This window comes from Denticeps clupeoides, chromosome 10 (assembly GCF_900700375.1).
Source record: "Denticeps clupeoides chromosome 10, fDenClu1.1, whole genome shotgun sequence".
Taxonomy (NCBI): Eukaryota; Metazoa; Chordata; class Actinopteri; order Clupeiformes; family Denticipitidae; genus Denticeps; species Denticeps clupeoides.
The window spans coordinates 18893010-18912864 of record NC_041716.1 but is presented as its reverse complement, the minus strand read 5'-3'; the positions used below and the strand labels follow the sequence as shown (position 1 = coordinate 18912864).

Here is a 19855-nt window from a genome sequence, read left to right as displayed (position 1 = left end):
GAGCAGAGGCCGGAAGCACATAAATCTGAGCGGAGAGTTTGCCCTGTGAACCCGACTGCACGTCATTATTCACCTGAACCCGGAACAAAAACAACGCAGCATAAAGTTCCGACCCAGTTACACAAACAATGAGCAGGTAATATGAGCATGGAGCCATGGTTATTTATATTGGTGGTTGACCCAGGCCTCTTCCACTTCCGAGTCACTTCCAGGACGACCGCGCGCCCTCTGGTGGTTGGGCAGAGCTGCTTATTTTATTTGTGTATGATTTGTTTGCCATGCAAGTTTGAGAAACTGGGCTCTTGTGCATCTATTCTAAAGATCTGTTTTTTTATATCGTATTCTAGATCACATAGAAAACAGCAGGTGAGTCTGAAGGAAGTCGCTTCTGATTCATGGACTGTAAGCACTGGTGCCCCACAGGGACGTGTCCTCTCCTCACTCTTCTTCTCCCTCTGCACTACTGTCTGCACCTCCATGGACCAAACTGTCAAACTCCTGAAGTTTGGTGCTTGGTTCAGTCAGAACAACCTGGAGGTGAATGACAGTGACGGTGGATTTTTTAGAATCTTCGCCATAACTGATAGCCTTGTGTCAGCTGTGGAGACCTTCAAGTTCTTGGGTACCGACATAACCATAAGACTTCAAGTGTGATGCAGCATCTCCTCCATCCTCAAAGAGGCCAAGCAGATAAAGCAACAAAAGAAGTGTGGCCTTCCACAGGAACTGCTGATTCAGTACTACATCACAGCTATCGATTGGGTCCTTTGCTCTTCTGTCACAGTCTGGAGCACAGTTTGGAGCAGCCACAACCAGAACAGGAACGGACTGCATAGGAGTGTGCGGCCCCACCGGGTGCTACAGACGTAGACGAACTAGAAAAAGCTCAGTAGTGTTTATCCCCATGCCATCAGCCTCGTTGCCAGCTGTCAGGACACAGAAGGAGGAGGATTTTTACCACTTTTATTTCAAAATCATCTCAAAACATCAGCACACAGGACAGGACACTCAGGAGGATTTTTTATGCTCAGGCCATAAGGATGCTGAACGAGGACATGCCACCACACCTCACACCTCCCAATCCGACCATCTGAATTGCCATCACTCACTCGGGGAACACTCCACACACCATCGGAAACATAAAGACAACTCCAGAGTGATTCCACCAACATTATACTAAATACAAAACATCACATATGTTCTGTCAACTCTGGCAAGGAATGTGGCAAATGGCTGAGTACCGGAACCCAGAGCACTGATGCAGGCAAACGGCAATACTGAGGCATGACAGAAATTAAGGGGGGCGTGGCCTGATACCTTGTCATGTGTGCCCGGTCCTCCAGTTAACAATACTACCCCTCACTATCAAGGTGTCCAATAAACAAGATAAAGGTGATTCAGATGTTGATTCAGCCGATGAAGAGTTAATGGCCTTGGCCATGGGCCACCATGCTTGGAAATGAAACTCAAACATTTGACTAGTCCAGCTAGTCCAATGTGGCGAGAGCCACAGCCAGTTTCAACTGTACACTGTGACAGGAAGGTTATATGAATTAAAGTCAGATCATCAATCAGTAGATAAATGATTCACTGTCTGCATTCTGTTAAATTATGGACTATCTTTAAGCAGATCATATACAGTACAGGCCAAAAGTTTGGACACACCTTCTCTTTAATGTGTTTTCTTTATTTTCATGACCATTTACCATTTACATGACCAAAACTATGAATGAACACATGTGGAGTTATGTACTTAACAAAAAAAGGTGAAATAGCTGAAAACATGTTTTATATTCTAGTTTCTTTGCTCTGATTACTGCTTTGAACACTCTTGGCATTCTCTCGATGAGCTTGAAGAGGTCGTCACCTGAAATGGTTTTCCAACAGTCTTGAAGGAGTTCCCAGAGGTGTTTAGCACTTGCTGGCCCCTTTGCCTTCATTCTGCGGTCCAGCTCACCCCAAACCATCTGGATTGGGGAGGCCAGGTCTCCACTTTTTGTTAAGTACATAGTTTTGATGCCTTCAGTGAGAATCTACCAATGTAAATGGTCATGAAAATAAAGAAAACACATTGAATGAGAAGGTGTCCAAACTTTTGGCCCTTACTGTGTATATATTTAGCATATGTGTTTGTTAGCACAGAGGTTGACATTTGGAGCATTTTTCACAGCTCCATAATCCTTTAGTAAACACACCTTTTGTTAGGAAAGAACCTTCACACTTCAAGTGAGAGCTGAGCAGATGAAAAGAGGAGAATCCAGGCAAGGGCTTGCTCATCCTGGCCCCGGTCCTCATCAAACAGCTTCAGGGTGTCACGCGGGATACAGAGCAGAGAGAGAGAGAGAGCGAATGTTGCGAGACACCGTAAATCCAAGTGTGGTAAGGTGCACACGAGTAGTAGGTTGAGAGCGACACAAAAAGGCAGGCAGCAAAGGTTTCTGCAGCAGCTCATCCAGCAATAAAATGGTACGGTGAGAGGTCAAGCAGCGTCAGGAATCCTGCTTCAGAGTAAGAGTCCATATTAGGTGCTGAGGGTGATTTGTGTTTATGCAGACAGTTGCACCCCATATCTTTTTAACAAGTAATGCAAGGTGCAATCTGAAGGATTTTAAACTAATGGAGATGAATGTTTTGTCTGTTTTGGTATGTATATAACAATAAAGCACAATTCAATTGCCTTAAATGTTGCACATTATTATTTACATTATGCAGCACTTTATATAGGCTGTCTTTTGAATAATGATTGCAATAATATTAGTCTGAAAATGATAAAGGAACCAAATTTCATGGATATGTTAACATGCCAATAAATGTACATCTATATATCTGCTATAAGAAGACACTGAGGGCTGCAGAGAAAGTGGGAGAAAGCGTTCCGAATTCCTGATATGGGTTGAATACAACTGGATCATTTCTCATGTACTGGATGAAATACAGACTGACTTAGAAAGCAGCAAGTCTTTGTTTACAAATAAAGTACGCTTCAAGCTGGTTCTTCTGTGCGGTGACCCCGTCACTGTGTGCCACTTCTTGGCCCGACGGACTGGTCCCCCCGTCTTGTTTGACAGAGGATGGAGAAGACTAGGTGTCTGGTGTTCCATGATGGGAGAGATGGATTCTATTTTTTTTGGTATGGGAGAGAGGAACTGAAAGCTTTCATTTCCCTGTTTTAGTCAACACTCCTCCCCAGACATGCTGACAGACGCCCAGTGGAGTCTTAAACCAAATCTCCATAAATAAGAGCTTTATTTGTGCCTCTCATCGCTCACGCACAGCTTAATGTAATTCTGGCCCGGTGCGAGGCAACATTTTTAAATCTGGAGTCCAACAGGCACCAAGATGAATCACAGAATGAAGTTATGTCCCTGCTGCTGTCACGACTGTGGAAAAGTTCCTCGACGCAGGACACACACTGAAGAGCTGAGTGGCCCGGAGGCAGGAGAAGTGGTCTTTCATGCTAAAAAAGTCTAGCTATGAATAATTCCCTGTGATCACATGTTCATTTCTGTTGATCAAACTGGAGGAACAAAAGCCTATTCAGGAAGATGAGAATGAAACTCTATAGAGAGAAGGGAAGGAGAACCCGGATCTGTCAACTCATTATTGTCAGCGAGGATGGGACTGGTGGGTAATTAAAGTTTGGCTGATAAAATGTATTTTTTAATAGATATTATTTCCTCACAAAAGGATCTAATCTAATTAATGTAATTACTGAATCTTATTTAGTAAGCCATATCTTTTTGCAGAATGCATGATCGTACCAGAGACCACACCAGATTTACCCAAAGTCATACTCTGTAACAGTAAGTTGGGTAAAGGCACAAGCACAAGAACATGCATTCACTGTGGCATTGTTTCTGTACAGAGTTGCTTTAACATTTTTTTCTATTTTGTATAAACGCAGTGCATCAAAATTGCCAGGGACAGGATATGGACAAAATGTTCAGTAAAAATACAAAAAAAATCATAAATTGAATTTAAAAAAAAAAAAAAAAGCGATTTAATTTATCCAACAGTTTAAATTAAACAAGGGGACGCAAAAAAAAGAAAACATTTAAAACAACATACTAAAAGAGTTATGAAAGGACTGCATAACCACCTCGCACTGGGTTAAAGCCAGGGTGTAAACGTGAGTCTTTAAACGCAGCGATAGACGGGGCCTGTCTCACGATGATTGCTAGGTCATTCCATAAACGTGGAGCGTCCACTGCAGACGCCCGATCGCCTCTGAGCTTAAAACGTGACAATAGTCTCTGAGAAAACGGGGCGGAGTGTAGGAATGGAGTAAGTCTGCCTGTCACGGGTGGGCTGGACATGGCGATGAAAGAGGACACATTCGCACGATCACAGGACAGGGGTTTAATACGAACTACACGAGACAAGGGAACATTAACACGCACAATGACCCGACCACGTGGACGCAGCTGATCTACGCCCCGCTGAGATCCAGGGAACCGTGGATGGTCGGGAGGACGTCTGCTCCACAGATCCATGTTCAAGGTTCCATGTATGGACGTCCCCCGACGCCGCCGTCTCGTCCGGATTCCAGCGACGCACCTCCGGTAATCGCCAGTTCCCCGCCATGATCCATGTCATGTTTTTAATCAGTTCCCCAAGCGTGGCAGACTCTCGGCGGCCTACGAAAGCTACCGTGGGGTCAAGAGGATCTGTCACGCGGTCCATGTTCCCCCTGGCGATTCCGGAGGCGGGGGAGTACCGACGAATCCGTGCGACCGGACCTCGATGGCCTACGAAAGCTACCGTGGGGTCGAGAGGATCTGTCACGCGGTCCATGTTCCCCCTGGCGATTCCGGAGGCGGGGGAGTACCGACGAATCCGTGCGACCGCACCTCGATGGCCTACGAAAGCTACCGTGGGGTCGAGGAGACCGGTCGCGCAGTTCAGGTGCTCCCAGCGTTAACCGAGACGAGGGAGGCGGCGAACTTTCCAGCGGGGCGTACCGGAGACTGACCGGAGTGACGGTGCCTGCGGACTGCAGACAGGATGCCGGTCCCCCACGGACGAGCCGTGCTTTGGCCCGGGCCTGACGCCGCCGGTGCAGGACAACCGCCACTCGTCCTTATGGACTTCTCCCCCCTTTCATGCACCGTTTTGTGGGCACTCCCAGGTGGTGGTGCTTTTAAGGGGGGAGTACTGTCATGATCCGGACCGGCAGGGGTTACTCCGATGTTCGTCTCGTGTAATGTTCCCTGATCGTGTTCACCTGCTGTCTATATATATATAATTGTATAAAGCTATCCTGTTCGTGTCTGTTCGCCGTCGGGTCATTGTGCGTGTTAATGTTCCCTTGTCTCGTGTGTAGTTTGTATTAAACCCCTGTCCTGTGATCGTGCGAATGCGTCCTCCTTCACCGCCATGTCCAGCCCACCTGTGACACTGCCACATAGGATCGAACCGAGTAATTCAGTGATTTAAAGACAAATAAAAGAATTTTAAACCAAACACCAAAACAGACAGTGAGTCAGTGTAGTGAGGCTAAGATCAGGGTTGTGTGATCCCCACTTTTCATTTGGAAAGAACTGCTTGAATTTGGCAAGGCACCTCAAATGAAAAAAGCATGTGTTTTCTCCCATGAGTGTTTAGGAAATCATTTAACCCTAACCCTGACATGATTATTTTTTTTTTTGCTTTTCTATCGTATTAGTGTCCTCTAATACTGTATCTGAAGCATCTTTCCGAAATTCATTTACAGCCACTTTGATCCAGTCCCACAATGACATTTCCCCTGAATGTGCCGTTTCGGCGTCTGTAGCTATAGAGCGGCATATGGAACTGAGTGACCATTCACGGAAATGACATCAACACTGTTGTGTTTATCGCACCACATTGTTTAGTGCAAACAGGAAGTTGTGTAACCATTCCCCTTCTGCTGCTATCTGAACGGCAAAGGAGAATGACCAAAGCACTCTTTATACGTATCGCCATTTCTAGCCACTGCAGGACAATAGACAGGCTAGGGGAACTAATATTAATCTTAAATAACTTCACAAAATGTCATTTTCATGTTAGGGGACCTCTGAGATAAAATAACATTTTGACTGCCTATTTGCTGATATAAATCTAGGTGGCCGCGGGCTAGAAAGCCTGTTCACATTTTGCAGGTTCACATGGCCTGTGGCCTGGTCAGTTACACTGTAAAAATCTTTTCATATAACAAGTACTAGGCAGGCTGACTGATGATAGTGGGTCTGAGTTAGTGGGTATCTAGGTCAATAGAGTTTAAATGCACACATGCACACTTGATCTGATATGAAGGAAACAGATTATATCATGAGTTAACATGATACCTCTATCGAGGAGGCTGCCAGAAAACACACACACACACATACACACACGAATGCCAAACAGCGATGGTGCCAAGAGGGTGATGGAACCAATTATCAAAAGCCAGGCAGCATAAGGACTGTAAAGGACAACTCTTCATTGCCAGGTCATGCCTGCTGAGAGCTCTGACTGTGACCTGCCATTTTGTGTCAAATGTCCTTTTATCCTGCTTCCCATGAACCGGCCTCCAGGAAACTCCCAGAAGCAGCAGTACAGCTTCCACTGACATCCCTACAAACAGTCTGCAAATAAAATAATTTGCAGGTCTCAGTGTTATAGGGCTGCCCAACTCACAAGAGCCCAGGAGCAGCAGCAGGCCCTCCCTGAAAAGTGAGGGAGGGAGGAGTGCCCAGGGACTGGGCTTATCATCATCATCATCATCATCATACTGCACCCAGCCCCCTCCCGAATTCACATTTACATTTATTTTTGAATCCGGTGCTTTTAGCAAAGAGACTAACAAATGAGGCGGAGAACCTTGCATAGACGCTGTTTATCACAGGCTTTTATCCAAAGTGACATATATTAAAATGAGCGCCGGGGCCACTGGAGGAAATTCATCTCTACATTGTTACAATCATGCTCTTAATGCAGTTGGCACCATATTCTTAACATTGTTAGACATAAACACACTGCTAATAAAGTCCAAATCTGCGTGTCTGGTTCCTGCTGGGAGCAAATGTATGGCAAGAGTAACTCGTTTTTAATCAAAAGTAAATGTAGGGTTGAAGAGAGGAGAGACAGGAATGGGAAGCTCACCCAGGACATATATCTTGTTCCCGCGCAGAAAAGATCCTGCACCATAACGGGGTGTTGGCATGGAGGTGAGGGGAAGCCATTGGTCCTTCGTCGGTTCGTAAATTCGCACCAGGGCCTGAGGAGTGGTGTCTGCACCCATACCTCCCAGCGCATACACCGTCCCATCTGATAGATAGATAGATAGATAGATAGATAGATAGATAGATAGATAGATAGATAGATAGATAGATAGATAGATAGATAGATAGATAGATAGATAGATAGATAGATAGATAGATAGATAGATAGATAGCATTATTATTTGCATTACAGTTGTATATGGACAATTTCTAATATCAAACAAGGTCACTTAACTAAAGAAAAGTAATTTCTTCTCTTTATTCTTCATGTCTCAAGGCTGCATTCATGTGTGCATTTTCAGTAGTCAGGATCATTATCACATGTACAAATACAATTTACCAGCTAAGAAAGACAATAGAATGATGAGAACAGATGACAATAGTCAACGTCTCACAGGAAGTAATACAGCTCTCTCTAAAACACACAGAGACACACAAACATTTTTACTTTGCTCAGTTTGATATTTGAAAGTTAAAAAAGTGAAAGTGAAATGATCAGCATTGTGACACATTGCAGCACAGCACACGGTGACACAACAAAATGTGTCCTCTGCATTTAACCATCATCCTAAGTGAGCAGTGGGCAGCCATGACAGGAGCCCGGGGAGCAGTGTGTGGTGTCGTGTGTGCTTTACTCAGTGGCACCTTGGTCCACTTGGTCAACCACAGACCCAATTTGATTTATTGCCATGACAGTTTCATACAGCAATCAATAAAAAGAGAATTTATTCAATTCAACTCAATCCAGACTTATAACACACACACACACACACACACACACACACACACACACACACACACACACACACACACAGTTCAAATCGCTCGTCTCCCCCTTATCTATCCTCTCCATTCCCTCTGTAAGGGTGAAGTACTGACTCAGGTCCTGTATGGATTATTTGGATGTGCAGCAGGGTAATGAAGACTGATGCCAGTTGCACATAGAAGGCAAAAGGCACTGAGTGTCTGAAGGTGCCACTGAGCTCCCTGCAAAACTTGGACCTGAATACTGTAGCAGCAGGGACCATGTCGTTTTTTGGTAGATAGATAGTCTATCATGTTCAACTAAAATACTTTCTACTACCAGTGTGGGGTCTAATATTAATTTTTAAGGCAAGTTCAACCAAAAACAATATATACTGTGCATTAGTTCAACCTGGTCTTGACCTTCAGTTTCATGACTGAATAAATCTTTGTGACAACCTTTTTAATAAGCTAGTCGTTTCTAGTCTGCTGTAAAAAGAACAAAAAAGAGCCTCAGCAGAGACGTTATATTGGCCAAGTTAAGAGTAAGTGCAAATTATATGTGACCACTGCTGACATATTTAATGTGCAAAATTTGAGACAAATTAATCATACTGTTTTTGATCACTGGTCTGATGCATAACTGTATCTGTGCTAATGCATATAAAAACTGAAAAGTATAAAAGCAATACTGAATCTACTTCACAGCAGATTTGCTCTAGGGCTGGGTGATATGGCCTAAGAATAATGGCATAATGTTTTTAAGATGGGACAGTGGCGGCCCATCAAGGGGACCTCAGTGGCACCTTGGCGTTTGGAATTTGATCCTGCAACCCTTTGTTTACGAGTCCGATTCCTTTCCTGCTAGGCCACCACTGCGCCTAGCAGTATGATTCCGTATGCTCCATCTCTTTTACAGTCTCAGTTTTTTCTGGCCATCGTGTCATTGTTTAGTTTTGTTATGAGTTATGACACTAAATGATGGGCTGCTTCAGACAATCAGATATTGAAAAGCACTCAGTTGCATCAGTACTTAAAACGTTTTCTTCTAATAAACGTTTGAAAAAAGAAGAGATAAAAAAGCATGCTCTCCACGGCGGGCTCAAACGCCTGATGGATTGAAACACCTTCAAAACAATTTTGCCCGCTCTACTGCACATCAGCTTCCCATTACTCAGCTGAAAAATCTGCCATTTTTCAATGAAGACCAGCAGAAATCCAACGATTCAGCTAAAACAGCACAATAAACAGACACACGGCCGCTCTTCTGTATCACTCAATGGCAATTTTCATCTCTTCAGAGCCGAACAAAACCTCAGCACAAATGAATGAAAAGCGTTGACGCGCTGAGCACATTTAGAATAGGGCTCAATTCATGTCTTTACATTCATTGTTTACCAAAAAGTAAATGATGCTGATGTGAACTTCTGTGCAGTTTCCTCCAGCTTTTCTCAGGAGGAGCTTGGACATGCTTAGGACACCGGAACCGGCGTTGGGCTCTGTTTGTACTCATCGTGTGTTTTAACACTAGATTTACTAAGGCTGTAAATTCCCTGGACCTCACAACTCCAGGCATCCTGCTCAGCTCCATTGTTCTCTTGCTTTTGTTCTGAAAACACACCCATTACCTGTGAGGCCTGGCACATTTGCATTTGTTAGCGTAAAACTAAGGCCGGCCGTAGTAAAGGAGACACTGCCACTTCTAAGATGAAGTGGAGATTACCTCTCGCTGTTCAGTGTCTTTTGCAAGTTGAAGTTCACGCCGGACTTTATTCCCCGTGCCCAATAGCGTTGCTTTGCGCTGCAGCAGTCTGTTCAACAGTGACAGTGAAGTAAAGAAATTGTCCGTCGTGACATTTCTCACATCATCCAAAAATGGCTCCATCAGATTCATGACCACGTTCTCTGCCAGTCTCTCTCTCTTCTGAAGACTGGGGTCCTCTTCCAAGTAAGGAGATGCATTGCAGACATACTTGGTCTCCAAATCCGTAGCCATCCAGAACTTAATCCCAAATTTGGCACCAACAGGACACGTGATTGCTCTTAGAAACAGAATTGAAATGAATGCCATGAATTGTCGAATTCCAGTCCGGCTCTGTTCTGAGATTTACATGAACCTCACTCTAAATTGGTTAAAATAAATATCATATGTACTATGACAATGACAAACTTTAGCAGATTTTGTGGGTTCAGCTTGCGCAGTGAAGCACGAGTGATTTGCTACTGCACTCGGAACTCCAAATGCAAATGTGCCAGGCCTCACAAGTAATGGATGGTTTGCACATCAAAAGATTGAGGAGAATCAAGCTGAAGACCTCAGCAGAGGTGAATAACACCTCGGGCCTCGCACCAGAAAATAAAAAATTCAGTAATTCTAGTGTTAAAAGTCACACCCTACTGACAGCATTAGGCACAGGATTACTAATTAGGTTATGATAGGTAATTTGCATCTAATTTGTATATGCATGTACAAAACATAATGTAAGCACCATCTGTGATCAGTAAGCATGGCTGAGGAGTGGAAACGGTGGGCTGGGGAACGAAACAAAATCTATATTGATTTAGAGAAGTGCTTACTAGTCTAACCTCTTTTGTGTTGATTATTTTAAAAAGTTCCACTGTGTCAGTTCATTAGCGCCCCCTAAACCCAATACTCTGATGATGATATAATTCCAATTTAGATTTACAGTTTAGTCTGTTCTCCCTCGTGTGGAGTTTTTTCTTGTGTGCAGAAGGGTCAAGTGTGGGGGGTGTCAACTGTAGGGCCTGTCAAAGCCCATTGAGACATACTGTATGTGATTATGGGCTATATAAGAAATAAATGTCGTTGTTGTTCATTTACATTTACATTTACAGCATTTATCAGACGCCCTTATCCAGAGCGACTTACAATCAGTATTACAGGGACAGTCTCCCTGGAGCAATTTAGGGTTAAGTGTCTTGCTCAGGGACACAATGGTAGTAAGTGGGATTCGAACCCGGGTCTTCTGGTTCATAGGCGAGTGTGTTACCCACTAGGCTACTACCACCCAGTCACATCAAGTACAGACTTGATCAATCTGTCCTGTCATTCCTGAGAGTTAAAATGGGTACTTTACTGAGGTTCCTGAATGTTCTGGAATGCTTCCGTGTTTAAATATGAAAACACATGTGGTCACTGTGGCGTTCTGTTAATGCAGCTAATGCTGCTGAAGTTAAAATGGGTGGTGGTGGTGGTGAGGAGGGATGCCATCCACCCAAAATAAAAACAGTAAAAAGTATCCCCCCGTTCCATACTTGTGCTATTTTATCAGCGAGCGCATTGGTCTACTGAGTAAAATGCCATGAGCGAGAGGCCATGCACGATTAACGCGTGTGGATCTTTTGGTTTTTAAATGAACCTCAGTGAGCGGATTAGCTGGTGCCAGTGTGCCAGTAGTGAAGAGACAAGCAGATAAATCCTGGTTCCTGACAACTGCTAAACGAGGACATGAAACGAACCAGAGGGTCACCACAGCCACGCCCACCGTTACAACTACAGCTTCAGGGATCTTCAAGTGGACCAGTAGCATCATTATGGACATGTAATCTAGACCATGACACTGGACTACATTCTGAACTTCTCCAACCCTACAACTGTAGGACTTATTATTATATATTGTACAAATCATCACCAGCCCTGCACTGACACCATTTGCAGGCTCAATCTACCCTGGAAGGGGGTCCCTCACTGTATCACTCCTTCCCAACGTTTCTTCCTTTCTTTTTTTTCTCTCCTAGAGTTTTTTTTTGTGTGGAGTTTTCCTTGTGTGCAGAAGGGTCAAGTGTGGGGGTGTCAACTGTAGGGCCTGTCAAAGCCCATTGAGACATACAGTATTTTTGGGCTATATAAGAAATAAATGTTGTTGTTGTTGTGTCGGCCCGTGGAATAGGCAATACAGGCACCATCCATCCAGGCGGCGCCAAAAAAGAAGGGAAAAAAATGTTTGTATTAACGTGCCTTAATATGAAAGGAACAAGACACAAATTTACCTGCGTAGCAAAGCCTATTAAGTAGAAGTAATAGTAAGAATCATAATGATATGTTAATTATTATTTATTAATAATAATAATGTTATATAAATTTCACTTCGGCAAGCTAACATGGCCAATAATCAGCAGTTTACAGCCAGTTTTTTAAGGGTGCAGCGCAGACATGGGTATCTGAGTGAAAATTCAAAATCTGACTGATTTGGGGGTAAATCTGTCCCATCTCGGAGTGCGGGAGTGTTGAAGGTGCAGAAGCAAAAGATTTATTAATAACACAACAAAAACAGCATGAGGGCCAAAAACATGCTGCGAACGATTCTCTTTCCTTATAACAGGGTCCTAATCATTGATGCTTAATCAGTGACACCATGATTAGAGCCCTGGCTGACTGGTGCTGGCTGGGAGACCAGCAGCACCCAGACGTAACAAGATCTGAGTATCTGACACGTAAAATTCACACCAAGCATGTTGTTTTAGGATCGTAGAATATATTAATTATGTAACTGCTTAAACAACAATAAAAAGAGTACACAGTTGGTCTCAGAGAATAGAGGCATGACAGACCACACATCTTTACCTGCTGTAGATGAGGGTAGACAAATGACAGACCTAGGACAATTCAAGTGATCAAGGAGGTTGAAGCGGTCATGGGTGAGAGCATCTATGCATCTGGACCTGTGTAGAATAATGGCAGTATTCCTGAACTGGCACTAAGCGCAGAACTATGCAGTAGGCATGGCGCCTGCTTGCAAGTGTACAGTAAGATGACCTCAGTATTCAGGGAGATGTTTCAATGATGTTTACGCATGTGAAGAACGTGAGTTGCGACTTTAAATCATGCAGAATAAGGGAGTAGCTGTCATAAGAGCTGTCACTCACTGTGCTCCTCCCATTTACAAACATCCTAAAAAAAAAAACGTGTTCTGGGTGACAAAAAAACGGTCGTTATTTTCTCTTCTTCAAGATATTCCATTTGATCTTTTTATTTAAAGCAACGGGATTATGTAAAGCAACCTTACACTAGTAAACAAACCACTCTGCATGGCTCTGCACTTACTGACAGATCAAAAATTGTGCCATAAGGCCTTTTTTTACTTTTGGAGCTTTGTTCTGTCTATAATGATAAAAAACATTCTCTTCAGTGTTAATTTTTTTGTCAGATTGACGAGACCTGGAAGCGTTAAAAAAAAGGTCTATTACCCACACGTCCACTTACGTCTGTGACATCTCGCCAAGAAGCGCCATGGCAACTGCGAATGGGCTCAGTGTTAATCAAGGCGGGGTTCTATGGCAGGTGACAGAGGGGAACCCAGGCAAGGAAAACAGCATGTACTATGAAGCATAGGCAGCATACATGCACACAGACACTGTAAACACCCACTGCAGCCTTCACACGAACAACACACACACACACACACACACACACACAGTGGAGTCAGACCCTTCCGAATTATACAGATGTGCTCATTAATCCGGCCACCTGCCGCTCGCTCCCCCTCTCCAGCATCATCGCAATCGGGAATATTGTCTTCATCTCCACACTCCGGTGAAACTACAGCGGCGCGGGTGGTTCCTCTGAACTTTGTGGAGTTTATCAGAGACTCTGCTACCAGCGTCATTACAGCCATCGTCTCCGGTGCCATTTAATTGGGGTTACAGGGTCATTTCCGCAGTTCAGTTAAACACAGGAGCTCTACTGCAAACGAGGATGAAAATATTAAAAAAACGTCACAGAAAGCACGACAGTAAATGACAAGCTTTTTAAAACCATTTTTTTCAAGTTTATTACATTTATTTTAGATGATAGGTGACATCCAATTTCTGCACTTTTGATTTTAAAAGTCATTAACATCAATGACTTATAATGATTTAATTATGGTCTGTTTAACTTAGTAATTCAAGCTCTATTGGAGAAAAGGCGTGCTTGTTGTACTTATGGTTTATATATTTTAAATCATTACCCGTGGCTTGACACTGTTTTAGTTTACATAGGCTTGGAGGAAAGTGAAGGAGACATGAAATTTATCATGTTTATCAGTGATGTCTGCTGAGAAAACAGAAGTGAAACAGACAATGTCACCTTCTAGTCACCGTCATGTCTAAACCTCGCTCCAAATAAGAATAAATTATTTGAGATGCTTGACCTTGTTTCCATAACTCATCCATAACTCAGACCATTTCTGGCCAGGCTTCCCTGGACAGCTGATGGGTGTACCTGGGTCACGCTGGATTCTGCCAGAGCTGCTGGCACTGTGGTCACCTTCCAATTTCAAGGGTAAATAAGTTTCCTTGGTCAACCACTGTGGTTCCAATCCTCAACACTGGCTGTTTCTTTGCGCTTCTTTACAGGTGCTTGAGCAGAACGTCTTGAAAGCCCAGCTTGTTTGGAAATTTTTGTCTGGGAAAGACCCCATGGATGCAGTATAAATGTGTTCAGTCTTCCACAACCTCACCTTGGTTGCAGAGTTTTAAGCCACCTACACAGCTGTTTCTGAAACGGGTTCCAGAGTAAATTTCTCTTTTCCGTGTATCCGTGTGGACGTCAAAGCATCTTTTTTCGTGAAAACACTGACGTGTTATCCCAACCTCCAACCTGACCTATAACCCAAAAACGACTCATGCATAAAACAATGGTGGATAATACATCCGTGGATAATACATCCATGGCAACTACGGTGCACAATTCTAATGAAAAGACTCCAGCCAGTACCATCGTTGCATAAGTGAAGGAGTTCCAGCAAATGAACCTCAGCAGGAGATGCTGGTTTTCAACTGGCAAAGCAGAACCAAATTCTCCTCAACACTAGACTCTAAATGAAACTGATGTTCCATCTTGCATCTTAAAAACATCACAAAAACATTCCATTCCCTTTAATCTGATGAGAAGGTTAATGAAGATCTGCTTATGGAAAACAGGGATTTGAGTGAGGTGCTGAGTCAGGGCAGAGATTGAATGATCACAATGCAGGAAAATCTTCATGCTATGACAGTCTACCATTGTATCAAATATCATTCCAGCAGAAAGTTAATAAGTGAGGCTAAAATACATTTTTCTATATTTATTTGCTAATTTAATGTAAGAAACTAGATGTTTATTAAGCTGTAAGTCAATGAAGAAATTGACAGTATTTAAGAGATGCCCGCTGTTACAGAGGTGAACTGGGTGAAAATCTGGGTAACCTTGGTGGTGATGTTTATGGAAATGATATTTAAAAAAAGGCTATAATATGACCTCACTTAATGTTATGTCCCTGGACGTATGCTCCCACATGTTCTGTGTGTCTGGCTGTGTTTTTGTGTCCTGTCTCTTTTAGGTTGACTTTGTGGGAGGAGTTGAAGCCTACCAGCTCCACCTACCTTCTGCCTATTGGTCACCTCCACCTATATAAAGAGACTTCAGATGGTGTTCAGCAGGTCCCCAGGGTCTGCTAGGCCCTTACTCTTTTGGAAGGTTCCAAGGTTCCAAGGGTGCAAGGAGCTCCGTTGGGGGGATCTCATTTGTGTGACTTGTTGCTTTGTGTGATGAACCCTTTGTTGTTAGCCTGTGTTAGCCTGTTAGATTTGTGTGCCCTTTTCGTTAACTTTTGTGTGTGTTTGAGTTATCCCCGCTGGACTGTCCCTTCCTTTAGGCTGTACTGATGTTGGTTAGATGTGCTGAGTCCGCTGTTTTATTGTACCTGTTAGCTCGCTGTAAATAAAAGCACTGTTTGTATGCTTTGTTTGGTCCTGTATGTTACAGCGGATGTCCTCCTCTCCACACCCTTGTTGCGTTTCTGAGACCCCTAGACCTAGGAATGTGACACTTAACAATACAGGTAATAATGGTATTTGTGCTTTGTGTGATAATAGAGACAAATGTAGGTGGTAGTGATGTAGAGCGGTTGTAGTAATGGTAATGATGGTAAGGATGTTGGTAATATGCAGGATCATGGGGGTCACGTGATGGTTAAGGCTTCACGATGACAGTGGGAAGTACAGTAATGAAAGCTGCTCTTCAAGGGACCTCTGCTGTGAGAGATAAAGACATCCTCCCACCCTGCCATTTAAAGGGCACTCTGTTCTGTCCGTCAGGAGAGAGATCAATAGCCCCAGTCTTTATTACCCCCCTGGGTGCAAATCTAATTGCTGCAAGAAATGTATTCTGTGTTCAATATATAAAGGAAGAAGGCCAGTCAAGCATCATGAAGGTCAGTCTGGTAACACCCAGTAATTAATTCATCCAACAGTTTACATCCAAATAACATCTATAATGGAATTTACCCTGAACAAAGGGAATGTTCCTTTTTAAAGTTAACTTAAAAATCAACTTAATAATATAAGAATAGCATGTTTAATTAGAATTCAATGCCAAATCACATTTAACATAATTTGTTACTTGAACTATCTTTATATGTATGGTTTAAAATAATGCAAATTAATTAGATAATCTGAAATCAAATGAATCATGCGGAACCAACGTCCATTATTTAAATAGGCAAATCCAATGAATAAAATGTTTTCAGTGATGCCATTCATTAATACATAATCCTCAATTTATTATATATAAGAATATCATTAGCTTCAAATGAGTGCTCCAATAATTAATAATTAAAATTTTCAGCTACCTAAACAATGACAGCTGGTAAAAATGTCATGTATTATGTATCATCTGTGCTGCGGCTGGTAAACGAGGACACAGCATGTAATTTAAGTCTGGCGGAGGGTGTCGTGCTGCACTTCCGCTGGAATCGAGCTCAAAAACATCCGTACCCAGTCATTTCACCGGAGCCCGGTGACCTATCCTGCAGATAATGCAAAGAGAGAAAGAAGAATGGACTTTATGCAAATCTGATCTCTCCAATTTTATCCATTGACTGTGGCATTGTTAAATGGAAGCAGGACACTTAACCCTGAGTGTCTCCAGGGGGACAGTCCCTGTCACTACTGATTGTAAGTCACTCTGGATAAAGGCGTCTGATAAATGTTAATATTAATGTTAGTAAATTCAGTAAATTCAGCCTATTACTGAATTGTGATTACATCATACACAGGCAAAAGAATTGCTGTGTTTGGTTGTCAGCAGCCCGACGGACAAAAAGATGGACAGTCAAACTCGTCTCATGGTTCTCACTTCACTGGAGAGGGAATGCACCTGAAGACTGCAAATCCCAGTGCATTCTGGGACATTTCCATCTTTTGATTTAAAACAATGCCAACTGTGTGCAGAGGGCAGACGTGGTGAAGACAATCTGTACCTACCACAGGACGTCTTTTAAATCCTGACCCAACCACTGACTGGTGAGGTTTAAAAATCGCAACATGTGCTCTGTGGTCGCCACCCAGATTTCCTCTCTCTCACTACCTCTCCCCGTTCCTCATTAATTCCCGGAGGACCTGTCTTTATTATTCACAGCACCAATGGACACCAATGGAATGCTGAAACAAACTGAGAACAGCAGAGGTTTGTTGTTCTAGTTAATGAACGCCCTCTTTTCAGAGGCACTAGATTAAAATTATAGGCTGAAGCAGCGCAGTGCATTTCAAGGCCGACCTCACCGACCTCTGCCTGTCAGAGCCGAGTTCGACGGGCTCAAATCTCCGCCCTCATTTACATATGGCTTCTGGGGGTGGAAGAGAAAGAATGCGAATAGGCTTCATGTCCATGGCGAGGAGGAAACTGACTCTGGTATGGAAGTGGGACGCTTGTGAGTTACACATCAGCACAGCGGCAGATGTTCACCCTGGGTTCAGACATCTTAGAAGGTCTTTGACTCTGTTGCCTTCCACGCTATTCAAATCTCCTCTCCACTCAACCCTAATCCCCATCACTGCAAAACCGATTACAATGCTGAAGCGGCGTGAGATGCCGGAGAACAAAGCAGTCAGAAGAACATGGCGCAACGATGCAGAAGGGGGAAGAGGTGAAACAAATAAAAAAGAGATTTTATCTCCACTGCTGGGTTTATACAGAAAATGTGTGTCTGTGTGTGTGTGTGTGTGTGTGTGTCTGTGTGTGAGAGAGATAGAGTGACTGGAGCTGGATATTCCTGTCCTGAGTATTGAAAGATGAATGTTCAAAAGTGTTTGACCACTTCATCTTGTCCAAAATCCATCAAACCACTGTCCATCTCCGCAGTTTTCTAATCAGATATCACACATTATTACAGAGAGGGCAAAAGGTCCAATAAATCTTCGTGGCGGAGTGATTTTTTTAAACGCCTCTAACCTCAAGCATGCAAGGTCACTGCTAGGTTGTAGCACAAATTCAATCTTGGGGTCGTGACCCGTGTCAAACAGTCCTTCATGTCACTGTGACGTGTCACAGTCCTGCCCGTTTTTCCCCGTAACATGATTAACCGTCGTGTTTCCGCCTACTGTGGAGCTTCACACCTCACAGTGGCTGCAGAGAAGAGGACAGGACTGCCTGCTGATTGTCATTAGGATGCAATGCCCAACAGGACACAGATTTTGCACTGTACTGTCGAAAGTCCACAGAGCGGATGGAAGTGGAGGATTGCCCGTGTCTTCCTCTCTTTTGGAAAAGAGACAACTCATATTACATGGTCACATTATTGTACCTGGATGCATTGAATTTTGGTACATTGTTCTGTCTATAAAGGGTACACAAACAAGACATGTAAATATGTATCGCTTAAAAGCAATTCAGTGACGGCCAGAGTTTACTTTACTCTAACTGTGCATCAAAATTCCATATTCATAAATCCATATTCCATACGTACTCCTACTCAGTCCAGATTTGAATAGCAACCACGGCTGTGGACGGAGTGTGATGAAATTGTTACCCGCGGTAACCAAGAGGGAACGTGGTACCAATGAAGTGAAACTACGCAGATGGCTGGAAATCCCCGAGCATGACAGTGGATTTGATTTCATCTCAATTCTTTCAAAAGCACACGTGTGAACACATGTTTCTGATAAAAATAATAAATACAACAGCATAAAAACTAAATGGAAATGACAAACATACACAAACACAGTGTACAGAGTTGTCCTTTATACTACTACTGTACTCTCCATGCTATTCTTTCCCAGTGTCACAATGTCAAAGCACATTATTTTGGTTAAGCTAAATGAAATATCGGGGGGAGGTGATGGATAAAAACGAGACCTTCTGTCAGGACTGGCGTCCGCTGGAAGACTTCACCTGTGGCCAATCCAGACAGGAGGATGATCGCGACTCCAACATTTTCGTGAACTTTGTTTGTGAGCTTGACCTTCTTTTTGGACCTGGCAAACGTTTGATGTGTTTTTGAGTTCTGCCGATCGGCACACGCCCGCAGGCTAGTTTGTATTTTCCCCTCGTGCTTCCACCGTTTTCTGCCCTCGCACCATTTTTGATTTCTGTGTAGAAATAAATCCTTGTTTCCCATAATGTCCCGTCTCTGCGCTTCCTCCCCCCGTCAGCTCGCCATCGTGACCGCTACGTCCCTTCCATGGTACAATGCAGCACAAATGGAAAGCAATGAACTCCAGCTGAGATGGCCTGTCATTCTTCCATTCCAGCGACTGGGTTTAAAATAGAGCTCTTGACCAAAAGAGCTACTGCCCAGAGCAGGAGCATTCAGCCTTCTGAATTATTCAATTACGGCCTGAATACTGCCAACTAAAGGGTGTCGTTCTGAGAGCTTCTCCTTCAGACCCAAGAGCAGGAGGAGAAAGAGAACAGAGATTTTTATATAAAGGTAGTGAAGGACCTCGTTGATTCACCTGAAGAATAATGGATGAAATGAGAAGGGGGGAAGAGGCTCTCTGACTGGTAAAGGTTAGAGCAATTACGGCGCTGTCTGGGTAAGCCTTTATTAGGACCTGAAATGCATTTTTGGCTGATTGGCCAGGCCGGGCAGCACCAGCAGAGGGAGAATGAAAGATGACTGTAAAGA

General features: G+C 43.5%; 1 protein-coding gene across 4 annotated transcripts in view; it reads right to left on the bottom strand.

Moving 5' to 3' along the window:
* Positions 1 to 19855, bottom strand: part of klhdc8b (kelch domain containing 8B) — a 96830-nt gene that overhangs the window by 33547 nt on the left and 43428 nt on the right. For all 4 annotated transcript variants that reach the window (XR_003751075.1, XR_003751076.1, XM_028994314.1 and 1 more), the window contains one exon: positions 7105 to 7269. Coding sequence is in view for 2 of the 4 variants with exons in the window: in XM_028994314.1 (XP_028850147.1) it covers positions 7105 to 7269 (165 nt within the window). In the remaining 2 variants the exon portion in view is untranslated. The remainder of the gene's footprint in view (positions 1 to 7104; positions 7270 to 19855) is intronic.